The 20,077-nt window shown below is 32.9% G+C and overlaps 1 protein-coding gene across 1 annotated transcript; it reads left to right on the top strand.

Annotated features, from left to right (window-relative positions):
- The first annotated feature begins 14,047 nt into the window (after positions 1-14,047).
- On the top strand, positions 14,048-16,067 carry LOC107948499 (NAC domain-containing protein 83). The gene is made up of 3 exons (XM_016883068.2): positions 14,048-14,435; positions 14,533-14,762; positions 15,687-16,067. Exons 1-3 carry the CDS (start codon positions 14,288-14,290, stop codon positions 15,927-15,929), a joined length of 621 nt encoding a protein of 206 aa, XP_016738557.1. The 5' UTR covers positions 14,048-14,287; the 3' UTR covers positions 15,930-16,067.
- Positions 16,068-20,077: the final 4,010 nt, after the last annotated feature.

The following is a 20,077-nucleotide window of genomic DNA, read 5'->3' as shown; positions in this document are numbered from 1 at the left end:
TCACACACGGCCTAGACACACACTCGCATGTCTAGCCATGTGGGCGAAAATAGGCCGTTTTAGGCCACTTTTCTCACCCTTTCATCCATTACCTGCACTTAAACACAATTATCTACAATTTGCAACCAACCAATCAACCAATTTATGCCCATAATATGTATTTGATATTAACACACTACTACTTAATGATTAAACTAAGTTTCATACACATTTGCCATCCCCTTTTGATATACTATAACCATCTATAACTTATCCAACCAAATACTTATACATGCCATATAAATCAAAAGGTAATAACCTGAAAACTACCGGAGAACGTCTAGATAGTGTGATTTTTGGTGATGATTCGATCCTCCGTGTCCACGTTAATCTACATGACATATCAAACACATACAAGTAAGCTTGTGAAAGCTTAGTAAGTTCATAGGCTAAAAAAAAATAAACTTACCAAATATGGTAAAGCATTCATATCATATATAATTCACTAATTTCTCCTGACATTCACAAACCAAATCGATTACCCTTAGTATTATTCAACATTACTCACACTTAAACTTCATTCTTTTGGGCCTATTTATTACTTACCATCTCTTTTCAAATTAAGAAACTATACGGAATTGAGTACTTTGTCTTCATTTTGCCATAATAAAACTATAGACTTGTACATGATCACGTTTCACTTTCTGAAGCCATGGCCCAGCCATGGTCTTGCACGAGTCATAAATCATACCGATGCCATATCCCGGATATGATCTTACACGGGAGCACCTATCACATTTCTTCGATGCCATAGCCCAGCTATGGTCTTATACGAGTCGCTTGTATCATTTTAATCCGAAGCCATAGCCCAGCTATGGTCTTATACGGGAATCATTTATCACTTGTTTTCCGATGCCATAGCCCAGCTATGGTCTTATACGGATATCGCTTATCATTTGTTGCCATAGTCCAACTATGGTCTTTTTCCGTCAATTCATCATTTGTCACTGGACAGAACAGAGGTACTCAATCCAATGTTTCATTCAATTTGATCATTTCATAAATTTCATATTTTTACATTATTCATGGTTTAATCATAATTATATAGTATATGTAACGGCCCAAATTTCAGTGATATCGGAACAGTGATTTGAGATCACTAAATCCGACAAGTATGTTTAAAAATTTAATAAATTAATACTTATGAGTCAAGTGTGAATTTAGAAGAATTTTGAATTAGTGAATTTTGTGTAAAAAAAAAGAGAGAAAAGAATTTAATAAGTAAATTGGGTCTAAAACGAGGTATCGAGACCTCGAATTCATAAACCGAGCCATAAATATTTTTAGAAATATTTATGGAGTGTAAATAAGTTAGTATTAAAGTTTCGTCAAGAAATTTTAAGATTTCGGTAGTTAATTAGGTGAAAAGGACTAAATTGAACTAATTGTAAAATTGTGAGATGTGATTAAATAGCTTAAGTATTTAAAAAGATGGATTTAAAGAGCAATTAGACCCAAAGGTTAATGGCTGGACGGTTTGGGTATGAAATAAGCAAGAAAACAATGTGAACAAGGGGCAAAATTGGAAATAGCATAAAAGTTAGTAATTAAATAATGATGTAATTGAAAAATCTAGACATTTTCTTCATCTTTCTCAGCCAGAAACGTCGTACCAGGTCTCCTATGCTGGTTTTTCATATTTTTACACCATGTAAGTTCAATTTTTACTATTTCTTAGTAATTTTTATGTTTTGGTGACTTTTACAATTAGGTCCAATCATCTAATTCATTAGTTTTTGATTTGATGGGTGAAATTGGAAGTTACCTTGGCTGAGTAAGGGTAGTATATGATGAATTATTATGAAATTGAAGTTCTAATTTCATATTAAGGTTGTTTTATTAAGTCATTTTGATAGAAAATGGTATTTAGGACCTGATTGTGAAAAAGTTGTGAATTAGATGTTGGTGTTGAAATTGAGAATATAAAAGGTTTTGAAATAATTTATAATGATAAAATAAAGTGTTAATTGAGAAAAAATTAGTTCAATTGATGGGTGAATTGAGTAGGGACTAAATTGTAAAAACTGTAAATTTTAGGGTAAAAGTGTAATTTTGAAATTTGAACAGCATAAATTGTGAAGTGAAGTAGAAATCAAATAAATGCTAATGAGTAGAAATAATTTATATTATAGATCAAGAGAAACGAGATTCAAGTCGTGATCGAGGGAAAAATAAAGTTTACGAGGAATAGGCTCGATTGCTAATATTTTATATCGAGGTAAGTTCATATGATTTTTAATAATGCAGTGTGTAATTTAATGTTTTGAAATGAAAATTTCATGAATGATATAGTATATTATTGTATATAAAATGTCATTAAACTGTGATAATTGTAAAATGATATTTGAATAAAAGTACAAATTAAATGGAACAACGGACTTGAGTACTTTCATTCAGTGGCTAAGACGAATCGACGGAAAAGACCATGGTTGGACCATGGCAGCATGTGAAATGTGATTTCCGTATAAGACCATAGCTGGGCTATGGCTTCGGAGAAATGTGATTTGTGCTTCCGTATAAGACCATAGTTGGGCTATGGCTTCGGAGAAATGTGATATGTGCTACTGTATAAGACCATATCTGGGATATGGCATCAGTGTGATATGTGATCCGTATAAGACCATGGCTGGGCTATGGCCTTGGTATGTGATATGTGACTATGTGCAAGACCATAATTTTACTATGGCATTGTGATAATGAGGTACTCAATTCCGTAGTTGTTCCCTAATTTGATTATAAACGAAAATGTAAAATGGCCCGAAAAGATTAAGAATTGGTGAATACTATGAAAATGACACGATTTGGAATAAGTTCTTGATACTTGATGACATTGAGATTATGGATCTATGCTTATGAAGCATAATTATGTGTTCTTACCATGATGGATGAAATGATATTGTATGGATTTAGTGAATAATAGTGGTGAATGAATAAATATGGCCTTGGCAGTTTTGGATTACTGCAGTAGTGTAACTTTTGAAATTCACCATAAATTGTGGAAATTGAGTTAAGGGCTGAATAAAATATGAGATTAAAGCCTGATGAGTCTAGTTTCATATAGAGGAAACGGTGCATGCAATTGGATTTTATGTTATAAGATATTTAAATTGTTGTGAGACAGAGTTTGAATGACTTCGAGATCCCCTGTTCTGATTTTAGAAAATCATTAAAAATTGTACAATTGTGGTGTTTTATCTTAAAAGCATGTTGGTAATTGCTTATTAATTTCATATGGACTTACTAAGCATTTATGCTTACTCCCTCCTTTTCATTCCTTATAGTTTTGACAAGCTAGCTCGGAAATCGGGAACGGTCGGAGGCCCACTCACACTATCCGTATACCATCTTGGCATAATGGCTTGTATATTTTGAGTATGGCATGTATAGCATTATAATCATTTTGTATATATGGTCTTATGATATGGTTATTGAGTGGTATGGAAATGCTTGGTAATGATTAGCCATTGGAATGGCTAATCATGATCATATTTGGTGTTATGTATGTCAAATTGCTAGCTAATCCATGGAAACCATGAAATAGGTAAAATTTACCATAAAATAGATTCAGACAGCAGTAGAGATGAGAATTTGAAAAATAACTAAAAATAGTAGAAATGGAATTAAATAATTAATAAGTTATGGAATCGAAGCTTGATGAGTCTATTTTCATATGGAAGAAGCGAAACAGGTATATGATCTATATTTTATGAGATGTTTAAATTTTTGTGAAACAGGGCCAGAGCAATTTCTGGATCCCCTGTTCTGAATTTGGAAATTCACCATAAATTTTAAAAAGATAATTAGAAGTAATGCTTTATATGTACAGATTCCTTATTGAGTCTAATTTTATTAGAAAAAAACAGCATAGTAATTTAAGCTCTGTACAGGGAGATATCTGATTTGTAATACACAGAGGTCAGAGTAGTCGAACCCTGAAATAGGGGAGACTTTAACTAATAAACTGTACTAATTGGCCCAACCAAAAATTCTAGAAAAAAATTAGTAGATAGATATATGAGTCTAGTTTCAGGAAAAATTTACGGAATTGGATTTCAAGTTTTGGAACTCGAGATATGAATTTTTAAGAAACTATGACGCAGTTGGACAGCTTGTCCGAATTTGTTTAAGTGCTCAAATAAGTTTAGTAATGCGTCGTGCTCGACTCCGGCGACGGTCTCGGGTAAGGGGGCATTACAGTATAACTTATTAAAAAATTCATAAAAATAACAATGATCACTAAAATTTAGCCACATGAACTTACCTGGGCTAATTTGCAAAAGTCGTAGAAATTCAGGGACTATTCTTGTAATTTCTCCTTTCCACGATTTACTTCGTTTTCTTGATCTATAATTATAAAATCATTCCTTCATTAGCATCTATTTCAATTACATTCTAATTCACAATTTATGCCCTTAAAATTTTGAAATTACACTATTACCTCAAACTTTTCAATTTTTACAATTTAGTCCTGCTCAATTCATTCATCGATTGAGGTAATTCCTCTAAAATAACACTTTATAAATACATTATAAACTACTTCAAAGCCTTTAACACTCAAAATTTCATCACAAAACCCTAATTCCAACAACTTTCACAATAGATCATAAAAATTGATTTCTATAAAAATCTCTTCATAAAATCATCATATAATAAAATTAAAACCTCAATTCCATGATAATTAATCATAAACTTTCAGCACTTATTAATGGAAACTTTTAAAATTATCCATGAAATCAAAAACTAATGAATTAAACAAGTGGACCAAGTTGTAAAAGTCTCAAAAACACAAAAATTACAAGAAATAATTAAGAATTGAGCTTACTTGTAGTAAAATATGAAAAAACAGATCTAAGTTTTCTTCAATGGCTGTTTTTAGCTGAAGAGGATGAAGAAAATTGAAGAAATCTCTAGATTTCCAATTACATCCCATTTTTAACTATTCAATTTTTACTTCTTTTTCCAATTTTACCCTTTGTTCACACCTAATTTCAATATTTCCTGCACACAAATGCCGTCCAACCCAATAACAGTGTTTAATTGCCTATTTAGTCCTCTTTTAATTATTACTAGAGCTATCTACTCACATTTCACAATTTTGCACTTAATTCGATTTAGTCCTTTTTACCCAATTGACTATCGAAACCTTAAAATTTCTTGACGAAACTTTAATACTAACTTACTAACACTCCATAAATATTTATAAAAATATTTATGGCTCGGTTTAATATTCCAAGGTCTCAATACCTCGTTTTAACTTTTAATTTATTTAGTATTTATTATAAAATACTATTCACTATTTTAATCATTCTCCTCACTTCATATCTAACTTATTTTCATTAAATTAATAATATTTTCTACTCATTTTTTGAATTTAGTGATCTCGAATCACTATTCTGACACCACTGGAATTTGGGCCGTTACACTTAATATACTTTCTGGTAAGATTTTCGAGGACGAAAATCCCTATAGGGGAAGAGAGTTTATAACAGCCCAGTTTAGACCCTAATTAGAATAGTGGTTTTGGGACTACAAATCCAAGTTAAAAAAATATTTTAATATTATTTTCCGTGCTTAAAGTATGTGAATTGATATGTGTGAAATTTTCGTTTGAAAATTTCATCGTTTGAGTGCTGATTTATGAAAAAGGACTTAATCTCGTAGAATGCAAAAGTGGCAATCTAATTGTTAAAGCACTAAATTGCTATGGTTTATTAATTTCTAAGTCCTTATAATGGAATTATGCCACTATTATGGTTGATGGACGGTAATGGACATTAGTTATATGGTTTCATAATTAAATTACAAAGGTTAATTTTGTAATTGGTATAATAATTAGTGATAAATAAAACAAATCAATAAGATGGTGGTGTTCATCTTTTCATGGCCGATTGTTAAGTAGAAAAGAAGCCATGGATGAAGCCTTTAAGTTCGGCACCTAGGGAGCTTAATTCGGATCAAGAAATGAAAAAATCAATTTTGGATCGGGGAAAGTCAAAAATTATCGAATAGTTATTCCGGTCCGTCCGTGTTAGTATGAGGTAAGTTCATAAGTAAATAAATGTTATTAAATTGAAATGTATGTGCATTATATGTGCTGAATTAAGTTGTAAAGGAATATGATTGTGAAGTTAAAGTATGTAAAATGTGAATTGAATTTGAGGCACTAAGTGTGCGATAAATGAAATAGCTACGGCTATTAAAATGGCACTGAGTGTGCGAGATTATAACAGCATTAGCTGAGTAAATGGCACTATGTGTACAATACCGATATAAGTTCGGTTTAATGTAATGGCACTAAGTGTGCGATACAATTATAGCTTCGGCTAATTATTTGACACTAAGTGTGCGATACAATTATAGCTTCGGCTAGTTATTTGGCACTAAATGTGCGAAATAATTATAGCTTCGACTAATTAATTGTCACTAAGTGTGCGAGTTAGTTGAATGTTCAAGGACGATCGAATGAATTAGTGTTTCAAGCATTGAAGTGACAAATGTGATATATAAGAACGTAATGGTACAGGTATGTACGAAACCTATGTAGTTTATGATGTTAAGTATGAAGTAGATGAAAATTTATGTAAATGAATGATGAAATGAGTTGGATTGGTTATCATTATTAATGCTATTTAAAAGATTAAAGATGTGGATTGAAAGTATGATATGGCTTTGAATAAGGGTGAGTAATATGATATGTTATATATAAATACTCGTTATATGAAATTGTGGTCTTATGTTTCGGATATGAGATTTGCGAAACATGAAACATGGCTTTGATGTATGATTGCTTGGTTCAAAAACTTGAACAGATAATGAAATCAAAATGGTTGAGTTGGCTATATGATTCATGTATGTGAATTTGGTTTATGTGAATAAGGAAATTATGAATGTTCGAGTTTGGAAGTGTTTATAAAGAAGTTGATATAAATTTATGTATGATTTGTAATAAATGACCATGGTTTGGTCGGCAATGAAATGAATATGTGTTAGCTTGATTTATATGAATAAGCTAATAGTTGTTAGTTGAGTTTGAAAGCATGGGTATACGTTCATTAATAAATAAGTTAAGTAAATTATTTAATGTGATTATATGAATTTACGAGTACAATGAAGGTATATGTGATTGAGATTTGTAAATTTTGGTTTAGTGATATTAGTTGATACATACCATTGAAATGATTTAATTGCTTATGACTTACTAAGCTTTCAAAGCTTACTCCGTGTATTTTCTTATGTTTATAGATTTTTCAAAGATCTGCTCTGGTTGGAAGTCGATGGAGACATCATCACACTATCCAGTTATCATTTCGGTAATTATTGTTTTGAGACTTGATTGTGTGGTATGTATGGGCTAAAAGTATATGAATATGTTTGGTGATGTATATATCTAGCCATGTGATTTTCCTTGATTGTGGTTGTGTATATGAACGAGTTCTTGGTATGATATATGTGATGCAATATAATATATATGATGTGTTTTGAATGGCTATAGAAATCAGTCATTTTGGTAAGTATTGGTATTTTTTTATTTGAGAAAATGGTAAGTTTTGATCATGAGATTGAATGGTGTAAATTTGAAGTATTGAAACATATGTATTGGTATGATTTTGGTATATATTTGGGATGTTTTGGTTGGTGAATTGAGAATGGAATTTGTTGATAATGTAATGGCATGATCGATACATGTTTGGAGTTGAATTTGGCTGAAAATGTTGCATATATGATGCTTGATTTTGGAATTGTAGGGAGGACCCAAATGGGTGGTATTTTGGCCTTATAAATGGCATATTTTTGCCCACACGAGCAGGGACACGAGCAAGTGTCTCTGCCGTGTTGCTCGAGGGCCATTTTGAAATGAGCTTGGGCAAACCACATGGTTGCGCACACACGAGCGTGTGCCAAGCCGTGTGGCCAAGTCAGTTTCGACCACGGGTTAGACACACGGGCGTGTCTTGTGGCCATGTGGATAAGTCGATATGTATACCCTATTTCACCACGGCTTGGACACACGGACATGTCTGATACCGTGTGAGGCACACGACCTCTTCACACGGCGTGTGTCCTTTATAACTTAGAAGAATTGTTAAGTTTTGGAATAATTTTGTGTGTGTTCGGTTTAGTCCCGACCTCTTCCTAATGCATGTTTATGGTGTCATTGACTTAAGAAAGGGACTTATTGTTGATTTTTTACTATGATATGACGATGAATGACTTTTGTTTGCGAAATGTTTCGATATATCCGGTAATGTCTCTTAACCCTAGTCCAGCGATGGATATGGGTTAAGGGAGTTACAAAACAAGGGACGAAAGCAAAACTACGACACAAAAAGGGAAAGAAAAAATTAGAGATGGGGAAGAGGATTCAACATTGTGTTCCCTCTTGGAGAAACGATTAACTAAACTAGCATGAGAAGGTAGGGGTAGAACAAATGTAAAAGGAGAAGGATAAAAGGAAGTAATGGAGAGTAACATAAAGAGAGCCCATCTAGAATGGTTCGAATGAGGCTTATGAAAAGTCTATCACTATGTAAAGCAGTGGCTGGAGACCAACTCCGCCAAGAGCCATGAAGCTTTTATGTTGGAACTGTATGGGTTGGGGAACCTTACGATAGTTCGGGAACTTAAGCAACATATCATTGCTAAAAACTCGGATATGGTCTTTTTCTGTGAAATAAAAATGCTTTCTAACAATTTTACTCATATTAGAAACATTTGCAAGATGAATGGTTACCTGGCGGTTAGCTCAAAGGGGCGTAGTGGAAGCCTGGCAATGCTATGGAAAAATGATATCAACATGGTGATCCAAAACTATTCAAGCAACCATATTGACTTAATTGTGTGCATGGAAAACCAAAAAATACATTAGGTTTACTAGCTGCTATGGCAATGTAGATCCAAACACTAGAAACAAATCATAGGATATTCTTAGAAGGGTGGGAGATTGGTGAAGGAAGACTGGATTGTTGGGGGTTACTTTAATACTATTATAGATTAAGTCAAAAAAGAAAGTAGCTGAAGGCAGCCAAAGGTAACTATGGAAGACTTTAGAGACGACTTGGAGGATCTAGCTCTTGTGGACTTAAAAGTGGATAGAGGGTGGTTCACTTGGGTTAATAACCGTAAAGGTAATAAGTTGGTCAAAGAAAGAGTTGATAGATTTCTTATGTCTACTAATGCTATTAATAAATTTCCTTTCATTGCGACTAACATTATTAGACAAGCCAACTCGGACCATGAAGAGGTCATGTTAGACACCTTGGGTCAGAAGCCTAAAGTGGATATTAAAGACCCGAGACTATTCTTCAAGTTTGATGTTTGTTGGGCAAAAGATTCGAAGGCTAAGAACATTATAAAAAGAGCCTGGAGTAAGAAGGATACTAATATCATTGATAAATGGAGAATGTTCGGGAGGCGTTAGGCCATTGGCAAAATGATAAATACAGGAAAATGGTTAACAACATTAGGAGGCTAACGGTGAAAATTGTTAAGCTTATCGATGGCCCTTATGCAGATTCAAATGCCGATAGTTTGAGAGCCATTTGTCTTAAGTAGGGACACCTTTATGACAAGGAAGAAAGTTACTGGGTGTAGAGATCACAGATTAGATGGCTTAAAAAATGCGATAGAAATACTCGATTCTTTCACGTCGGGGCTACTCGTAGATAAAATAAAAGAATAGAATTGATAGAATCAATGATGATAATAGTAATTAGGTGACAAACATCCATGATGTTAGCAAAGTTGTTGGGGACTATTTTAGTAAACTGTTTAAATCTACTACTTCTCCAAATGTTGAGAATTATATCAATGACATTCAAGTAAAGGTTACTCAGGATATGAATGCTAAATTGGCTAAGCATTTCACAGATGAGGAAATCATTGATGCCTTCAACCATATGGATCCGTATAAAGCCTCGAGGATTGATAGCCTTTTGGGTATTTTCTTTAAAGAGAATTGAGAGGTTGTGAGTAAAGATGTCCTTAAACTTTGTCATGAAATTTTAGATGGCAACAATGATGTCTCTTGTATTAATGAAACGATTATAATGCTTATTCCTAAGATTAAAGATCCTGTGGACATGACTAACTTTAGACCTATAAGTTTATGCAGGGTGATCTACAAGATTATTGCCAAGGTTTTAGCGAATCGTTTGAAGACCACCCTATATTTTACATTAGTCAGAGCCAAAGCGCCTTTGTCCCGGGCTAGATGATCCATGATAACATCTTTATTGCCCATGAGATGATGCACTATCTCTAAAGCTCAAAGAATGGTTCTAACAAAGGGCTTGTCATAAAGCTCGATATGAGCAAGGCGTATGACAGGGTGGAGTGGAATTTCCTTGAAACAGTTATGAAGAAGTTGGGTTTTGAAGATGCTTGGATCAAAAAAGTTATGCGATGTATTAGAACGATGAAATATGTAGTGAAATGTAGTACGACTCTTTTGAAGACTATTATACCCGAGAGGGGTCTTCGACAAGGGGACCCCCTCTCTCATTACCTATTCTTTTTTTGTATGGGAGCATTGTCGAGAATGCTATTAAACGCGTAAAAAACCAACCTCATTAGAGGCATTAGGGCTAGCCAAAATAGCCCTCATATGAATCACTTATTTTACGCCGATGATTCTCTTTTATCAGGAACAACAAGAAGAAAGTTGAGGCTTTCATGAGAATCCTCATAGATTTTACGCTTGCTTCAGGTCAACAAATAAACTTGGAAAAAAATCTATGGTTTTATTTAGTCCGAAGACTCCCATGGACCAAATACGAATGTTGGGCAACATGCTTCGCATGAAAGTATTTGAAAGTTTAGATAACTATCTCGGTCTTCCTTTCCATATTGGAAAGAAAAAGTCTAAGGCTTTCGTTAGCATTATTAACTGTTTCCTATGCAGGATTTATAATTGGTCAAAAAGACACCTTTCCTATAGGGGCAGAGAAATCTTTATTAAATCTATATTACAATCCTTGCCAACTTACGCTTTGTCTGTTTTTCTCACACCTAGGGGTTTTATCAAGGAGATGCAAGCAAAAATGTAAATAATGTGGTGGGCATGTAAAGATAAAGGGCATGGGTGGGCTATGCTAGCTTGGGACAATGTATGCATGTTGAAAGGAATGGGAGGGCTGGGATTTAGAGACATTCAACTGTTCAACATAGCTCTTCTTGGAAAACAAGTGTGGAGGCTACTCACGATCAAGGACACGTTGTGCTATGATGTCCTTAGCTCTAAATACTTCCTCGAGGGTGACATATTTCAATCCAAAAAGATGGAAAATTGTCGTTCAAATAGAACAATATTGCAATTGTTGCGAGAGTCCTCAAAGATAATTTTGGGTGGCAAATGAGGAGTGGTGGAAAAATTGATATCCACAAGGACAATTGGGGTTTCGAAGGGCTCGACGATGATTTGATACATGATTTTGGTTAGACTGTTTATGAAAGGAAAGTGCACGAGCTTTGGGATAAGAAGAGTATGTGCTGGAATATTAATAGAGTTCATGAGATTTACGACAGTTGCATGGGGGAGCAAATATGCAACCTTCATTTCTTCCTCAACGATTCGAATGATAACAAGATCTGGTTCCAAAACCGTCATGGTTCTTATACTTCTAAAACTGCTTACTCATGGCTCCTTCTTAAACAAGTGGGCATGGGGCCTCATAGATTTTTTTGGAAAACGATATGGAAACTTAAAACTTTCCCAAAAATCAGGGTGCTAGCTTGGCGGATGGGTCATGAGCTCCTCCCTACGAAAGATAATATCGCATCAATTCATCAGACTGCTAATAGGGAGTGCTTTAGGTGCGGTGAAAATAGAGAAACCCTTGTTCACGCTCTCTATTAATTACTTTTAAATTAAATAGTTTAAATTTAAAGTATACAATATGTTTTAAGTTTCTGTACTCTTATTTTTTAAATTTAGTTTCCATATTTTTATTTTAAAGAATTATCCATTCTATTTTTTGAATTTAAAAATTTAGGTTCAATTGCTAACATCATTAAAATTCTTCTACTAAACTTGTTGGTGTGACATTCTAATTTTTTTTTTAAAAGTACTCATTCAAAAAAATGTTATTGCAATGGTCTTGAATTTAACAAAAAAAAGTTAATGATGTTAACAATTCTTTAAATTTACATCAGCATTTAAATTTAAAATAAAATATTTAGACTAATGAATGACATTATAAACGTCAAGGTACTAGATTATGTATAAAACTAAAGTATAAAGATCAAATATTAGATTTAAGCATAATAGAAGGATTAAAATTGAAATTTAACTATTTTTGTATAATTACAAAATAAAAGGATCACAATACAAATTTAATCACTATTGTTAGATGTGTAAAAGTAAGAAGAAAAAGATGTAAGCACAGGTGTCAAAGAAGGAAGACCTTAGGGCCTTCCTTTATATAGTAGTATAAATAAGTAATAATTTTAGATTAAAATATACTTTTATAGAATTTTATATTTAGATGGTGCACTTTAAAAGTTAAAAATTTAGTTTTCTTAATTTTTTTTAAGTTAAAGATTCTACGCCAATTATTATTGTTGTTGATAGTTTTCAATAAAATTAATCAGCGCACCATGTTTATTTTTTATCAATCATATTTCTTATCATATGAGAGTAGTTCAATGAACATATCGAATTGATAAATTTTAAAAAGAAATACTAATAATGTTAATGATTAAACTAAGCTTTTTAAATAAAAAAAAGGTATGAGTTATTTTTTTTTATCTATTTGAAGTATAAGGATTAAAGCTAATATAGGAAGAATCAAATCAATAATGGAATGATTTTAAGTTGAATTGGTTGAACAGTGAGTTTAATAATAAATTTAAAAAAAATTATAAAGGGTTGAATCAGTTAAATTTATGGTATTTAAACATTGTCAGATGAGATGGTGGACCGTATAAAGAACAGAAGGATGGGGCTTTTCAGTTTTCCTGTTATTGGGCTTACAAAACAACAAAGGCAGCAAAGACCTTTAAGTCAGACAAAGGATATTTTGAGAGGGAGAGAGAGAGAGAGAGAGAGAGAGCAAGGACTTATAAATGAAGGCTCACAAAGGGAGAGCTTTAAAGAGACTCATAAATTGCTTCGCTTATTGGGTTATGTTTGATTGTTTTACATGGGATGGAAAATTCAAAACATAGGATCATCATTATGAAACAAATCTTGTAGTTGGGGAATAAAAAAAGAAAGCTTAATTTTCATGTCGGCATTGATTTTAAGGCAAAAATACACTTGCAATTAGCATGTGGTAAATAATGATGGTACAAACAAAATCTTTGATCTCGTCGACTCCAAGAATTGGGGCTTCACTTTGGGTGAATTGCAAGGTTGTTCTTCATCATCTTTGCATATACATATACTAGAAATGACAAAAGAAATATTAGTGGGACAACATTCATTCATACTCATTTCATCTTCATTTTTAATTTTAAGAATAATAATAAGACACATAAATTTCATTATAATCATAATGTTGTTATTTTAAGATTTGATTTTTGTTAACTTCTTGTCACATCAAATCAATTTAGTTATAAAATTTAATTTATTACAAATTTTGTTTTTACTCAAGATTGTAGACAAAGTATATCTTATGTATTGTTAAATGGAGACAATATTGTTATATATTTATATAAAATTCTGTAACTCAATAAAAATAATTTTAAATTATTTTTAAAATAATAAATATTATAAAAGTATGTTTCTCTTTTAATATTTTAATTTAATATAAACCAGACTTGCTCTTCCCTTTAAAAAAAAAAAAACTTTATTATCTCAGAATGTGAAAGCGGCTGCTTATCTTTATGTATTTATAATTTGAGCACCGGAACGTAGAAAGAATTAATTCAAAAGAGAAAATTTGTGGGGGTGCATGAAATAAGTGGGTGGCGGAAAATGAAGAGCAACGTGGCACACGTGGGGCTCACTGTAGTGGAAACAGGGATGGTTGACCAAAAACAGTGGAAGTCAGAAGTTTTCTTACGCGCTTGTAAGTGTAAGAGAAACGACCCGTCATCATAAAGCAATGGAATTGGAATGGATGTTTTAGTCAAGGAAGGAGTTCCCCCACTCAGTCACACACTTTGTTTCAACTTTGCATTTTGCCATTCTTCTACATTTATATATAAAACAGACCTCCGTGTCTTCTCTTGATTTGTATCACCTAAGTTTGGTCGGTTCAGATTAATTTGAGACATATACCAGATAAGGTAGGGTGGAAGAGGAGGGATGAAGATGCCGATAGGGTTCAGGTTCCATCCCACAGATGAAGAGCTGGTGGTTCATTACTTGAAGAGAAAGGCCTTAAGCCTTCCCTTACCTGCTTCAGTCATTTCCGAGTTTGATGTTTTGGGGACTCATCCTTGGAGCTTACCAGGTCAGTAATTTATATGTATGTATGTATGTATGTTGCAGCACGTAGAGAAGAGAGTGTTCGTGTGTTAAAAATTGGATGTGGGTGTTTTGAGTTTCAGGTGAGGTGAATGAAAAGAGGTATTTCTTTAGCAGCAGAGGCAGAGATGGAGGGGGCAGTGGTGGGTACTGGAAGCCCATTGGGAGAGAGAAACCAATAATAGAAACAGGAAGCAATGAGGTGGTAGGGATGAGAAGAACTTTGATTTTCTGTGGAAGGAAGCCTTCTAATCACACCAACACTCGATGGTTCTTGCATCAGTATCGCCTTCTTCATTCTAATTCAACTCAGGTAATATAATTAAGGCTTAAGGGTACAACCTGATTTCTTTTTTTCTTAATGCAAATTTTCAATTATCAATTTTTATCCTTAAAATGTATTTCTTACTGTTTTTCTCTATTTTAAATTATTTTCATGTTACTTGACAAAAAAAATGATTTTTCTTTAAAATTATTAAAAATTATAAAATTATAAAATAATAAAAAAGTGTAAAAAAATATAAAAATTATTGTATATGACAAAAAAATTTAAAATATAGAAACTTTTTAAAAAAATAGGAAATTACTGAAAATATATAAAATTACAAAAAAATAAAAAATTACAAAAATTTTACAAAAATTATTAAACAAATAAAAAAAAAACCCAAAGTTTTTCCACTTCCCCAATGACCTTGGTTAACAATACAATACTTATTAATTATTTCACCCTTGAGACCATTTATTTCTTAACTGCTTTGCCTGTCCACTATTATTATGTTGGTCATTGTTGTGCTCGTCTTAGTCGTCTATTGTGAGTGAATCTTTCCAAAGCTTACACCCTTTTATCTATCTTCACTAGTATTCTCCCTCAAACTATTGTCCAACCAAGGAAATCTTGGATGACAGTGCCAACATTCTCAGCTTGACTTTGCCATCTCTGTTGTAATTTCTATTTATGTTTTTGAATGATAATGATGATGATAAAATGATAATTGTGAATGGATTATATAAATAAATGCGGTTAAAAAAAATGATAGACCAATAAAAGGGGAGTGTTTAGAGACGTAAACTAATGTGGTGAAATGGATTGAGAGAGGGCAAACAACAATCGATGCTATATATAAAATTGTAGATGCTTTTATAATTTTATTTTTTATATAAAATTTTTATGATTTTCTATGTTCTTTATAATTTTTAACAATTTAAAAGTAAAAATCATTTTTTGTCATATTTGTAGATGGTAAAGAGGGAAATGGCTGGAGATTGGCTAGTTTTCCGAGTGTTTCAGAGGAAAAGAAAAGCTAGAAAACATGCAGCGAAGATGGCTACTTGTATCGATTTCACAGCTGAGGACTGCCCTGTGTTCAATCCACCTCCTCAATCCACTTCACCCAGTTCAAGTGAAATTACAGAGGTGTCCCCCAATGGCTTAGATGAGGAAGAAAGCAGTGCTTTCATTACTTCTTGTATCAGAAACTAGTGACAATCACTTCACTACACTTTATATCACATCTTTTACTATTTTCACTAATGAGAAAATAGGTAAAAAAGGAAAAGAAAAAAAGGCAAGTTTATCGTGTTGTGCAAGCAAAATCCAAAAACTTTTTAGTTACCATCATATTTGCTTTGCTCCCCTTTTCAGCTTTATAAGTTCTCTTCAAATATTGAAACAATGTAATTATAGGGGAGGGAAAGTGGTGGCACAAATTATTGCTCAATATCTAAGCTTTTATCATCAAAGGGAAATGATTTGTGAGACAGAAAGATGTCCTAATATAAATGTATACAAAAAATTTTTTAAAAAATCCGAGGAAAAAGTTAGAAAAAGGGTTGTGGTCCATTTAATCAACATTTGTGACCATGGTGATTGATGGAACTAAAGGGCATAGAAGCTGACTCTATTATATATATCCCCAAATTTATAACAAGTAACAAACTAAATAATAAAGGACAAAAGCGGAAGAATACCATATTCAAGTTGTTCAACTCTAGAAAAAAAGATTTGAATTTGAAAAGAAAAAATTAAATAATTTTAAGAAAACAAGAAAAATAAAAAAAACCAAAAAGAAGAAATTTAATAATAAAGAATAAATATTAAATATCTAAATAAATAAAAGATAGAATAAAAAAAGTAGAAGATGGATCGAAAAACTGACAGATATAATGGATAGATGGACAAGTGTCCAATTGAACACTTTGATGTATAAACCCTAATAAGCTCAATTAATAACTCTAGTCAACCCTCCAATAAATAATCATTGGTAAATTGAAGAATGAATAATAAATTCCCACGACTCATTGAAGAAAATCGAGAAGAAAAATACTTCTAAAAATCACTAGAAAGCAATCTTGCACACAAAAACTAACTCTTAGAGTTGAAAATTTTATTAATGAAAAACAATTATCTCTCTAATGAACAATGAAGACGCCTTTATATAAGCTAGCTAAGTACATCTGAATAAAACTCTCAACTATGCTAAAACTCCAATTAATCTAAACAAGAAGTAGTTTTAAACTAAACTTTCTTGTTAACAAAGAAGCATAAAATTTCTAAATAACTTAAAATACTTGAAATATATCCAAAGTTTGGAATAAATAAATAATAAAATAACAAAACCTAATAAATACAATATTGAGCTCATATATAATAAAAATTAAGCCTAAAAAGTGAACCCAATATGATTTAAACTTGAATTAAAAGCCTTAAACTCGTAATTTTTGTAATAATTTCATCTAGAAATTCTACTCGCACAATCTTCACTAAAACGGTCATAAATTGAGCCCCTGAAATCGAAATCAAGTGATTAAAAAAACTCGTAATTTTTGTACTAATTTCATCCAAAAATTCTACTCATGCAATCTTCACTAAAACGATCATAAATTGAGCTCCTGAAATCTAAATCGAGTGATTCAAAGTGCGTTTTGAAGCTAAGGGATAGATCTTCAAATTCTATAAAGACATATCAATCTAGAAATATCTAGGTGCCATCCAAAAAGTCATCACAAGTTGACAGATTTTCCAAACTTAATAATTGATAGCTTCAGTGAATGGAATTTAATAAATTTCATCCAATCCGTGCATGTATCACTAAATATCCTTATAAAATATATGTATTGCTTCCAAGCATTTCATCTAATCACTCCCAAATTCCATTACCTACCGCTATAGACCAATTTTTTTCATACCCTAATTTAGGGTTTAATAATGGCGAGGGATGTCGTTACTGTGAAATAACTATTGAGATACCACTATCCGATCACTATTTGAATCCCTAGTCACTGCATTAACGAAGTTTGTAGGTTATAAGTTGTTGAAAGTGTTAAAGTTGGATTGTTTTATCCCACATTGAATGGGACAAAAGGTTGTTGCCTCAACCTTGCTATAAAACAAGGCTTTATGCCTTGACTTGAATTGCATCCCAACATTTATTTTTTCTCCCACTCTTTGGTATACTTTAGTATATATTTGAGAAATCCTTTTAATTAAGGTTTCCATTAGTTTGTATTTTTTTTGGTACTAGTGAAGTCATCATCCAATGTTGTTGTCCAAGAACGTAGGTAATCTGTTGAACCTTGTAAATTTGGTGTGTTCTCCCCTTTATTTTTTAATTTGCATTTATTGATTTTTCTATCGTATTTGATATTCAATGGTAATTTGTTGGGTTAATCCACTATGCCTAGGTAGTTTTAATTTGCCTTTGTTGTTCCCAATTAATTTGTTGGTGCTCCGTATTGAAGCTACATTTGTGTGGGATATTACTCGATACCCCCAAAAATTGGTATCAGAGTCTCGATGAAGAAATGTTAATTTTTTTAGTATGCTCTGTGGTTGCAACATTGTTTGATATATCACACCAGAAAAGAAATTTTCAATATTAAAGATTTTTGTGGTTCATCGGTTACCATATATAAATTGTAACACCCCAAACCCGACCTAGACGTTATGGCCGAATCTGGCGTGTCACATTGAAGGGTTTTTCGAAAACCTTGTTTTCATTGAAAACCTTCTTTAAAATAAAAACCTTGAGTACAATGTCAGCTTGTATTTGTTGCTTTTAAAGCGAAGTGTATTTTAAAAAAATATTCTTTCTTGTATGATAATAATTACTTCGTAAAATCTCTTTTCAATTGCGGAAGCTTTATTTAAAACAGATGATCTATGAAAACTTGTCATTTAAAAATTGAGTTACGGAAACGTAGTATTAAAAAAAACAGTTATGGTTTAGGAAAAACCATGTTCTACTTCTAACAAATATAAAGCATAAAAATAATAATAATCCTAATTTGAAATAATAACCAGAGGAAAGGCCTTATTACACCACAAATCAAAAAAAAATTAAAATCAAAATATTAAAAATTACATAAAAGACGAAGTCTAAACATTTTACTAGTTGGCCACCTCCGAGTCCATCCATCCGTCGAACTGCCTACTGAGGATCACCTGAAAAATTTAAAAGGAGGGGGGTGAGTTTCGAAAACTCAGTGTGTACAACCCTCAATGAGTATAAAGCAAATCATCAGTCACTTTGGTCCCGAGCCCAATTCAAAAACGGTGGCCTTTGGGCCTTAGTCCATATTAGCCTCAGTTGGGCCGAAGCCCACATCGCAATAATATCACAATAATATCATACATGCAATGCTGTGCAACCCACCCCGATAATCCAACCGCTACACACCAACTCCGTCCCCCGGTACACATTATGTGGGGATATAAATGTCGACCCACCCATCCGATACACATCAATGGTAGCTCGGTTGCGGTACTACTTTCATTGCAGCACGCTGCTAATCAAATATTGGACTTAATAGCCATCAATGGATCCACAGTCGTCAAGCAACCATGCGATTCTCATATACTTCCTCCGTTCCATAATTCCCAGCCCATATGCAACCTAAATAGAATATCATATGAATACAGCAGGTATACATGTAACATCCATAAATCTTACATTCAACACATAGGGGTATTTTAGTCATTTTTTGCCCTTAGGGGCATTTCGATAATTTCTCGTTACTATAGGTTTATTACCTATCTTGGCCTGTTAACAAGTCCCCGTTGGCTAAAGTGAACAAATACTATGCGCCAAGTAGGATGCCAGTGAAGAGGAGGTGAGTCATTAAGACCGCTTAAGTACCAAGCTCTCCCTAGATCCAATCCTAGATATGCATATACCCATTGTCACACTTTAACCCTATGACTTGTCCACAGTGACGATTAATTAATTAATTAAGTTTTATGTCTGTTTAAGTACTTATCAGATACTAGACCCAAAACCCCTTACAAAGCCCAAACAAGTCTACGTACATGCATATGGCCCATTAGGCCCAATCTCATTCATATGGCCCACTACGCCCAATCTCATTCATATGGTCTATCTGGCCCGAATCAATTCCAAGCCATGTAACCAACATGACTAGTTCATCACTTATTATCAAATTAACAAATTCGCTTATTTTGGGCCCATGACCCGTCGGGCCCATTTAGCCCATTTCGGCCCAGGTGGCCTAAGTACGGCTCAGACCCATGAGATCGCTTCTGGGTCTTCTGTCAATGTATTGATTTCCCCATTACGAGTGTTCGCGCACTCGCAAGACTATTGTAGCCAGACTTTCGGCTTTTCGGCATTT

Source organism: Gossypium hirsutum, chromosome A05 (assembly GCF_007990345.1).
Source record: "Gossypium hirsutum isolate 1008001.06 chromosome A05, Gossypium_hirsutum_v2.1, whole genome shotgun sequence".
In the NCBI taxonomy this organism is placed as follows: Eukaryota; Viridiplantae; Streptophyta; class Magnoliopsida; order Malvales; family Malvaceae; genus Gossypium; species Gossypium hirsutum.
This window is presented reverse-complemented; position numbering and strand designations above follow the sequence as displayed.

Coding starts and splice junctions, on each gene's coding strand:
- LOC107948499 (XM_016883068.2), top strand. CDS start 14,288: ATGAAGATGCCGATAGGGTTCAGGTTCCATCCCACAGATGAAGAGCTG. Junction 14,436..14,532: donor TCATCCTTGGAGCTTACCAG/GTCAGTAATTTA, acceptor TTTGAGTTTCAG/GTGAGGTGAATGAAAAGAGG. Junction 14,763..15,686: donor TTCATTCTAATTCAACTCAG/GTAATATAATTA, acceptor TCATATTTGTAG/ATGGTAAAGAGGGAAATGGC.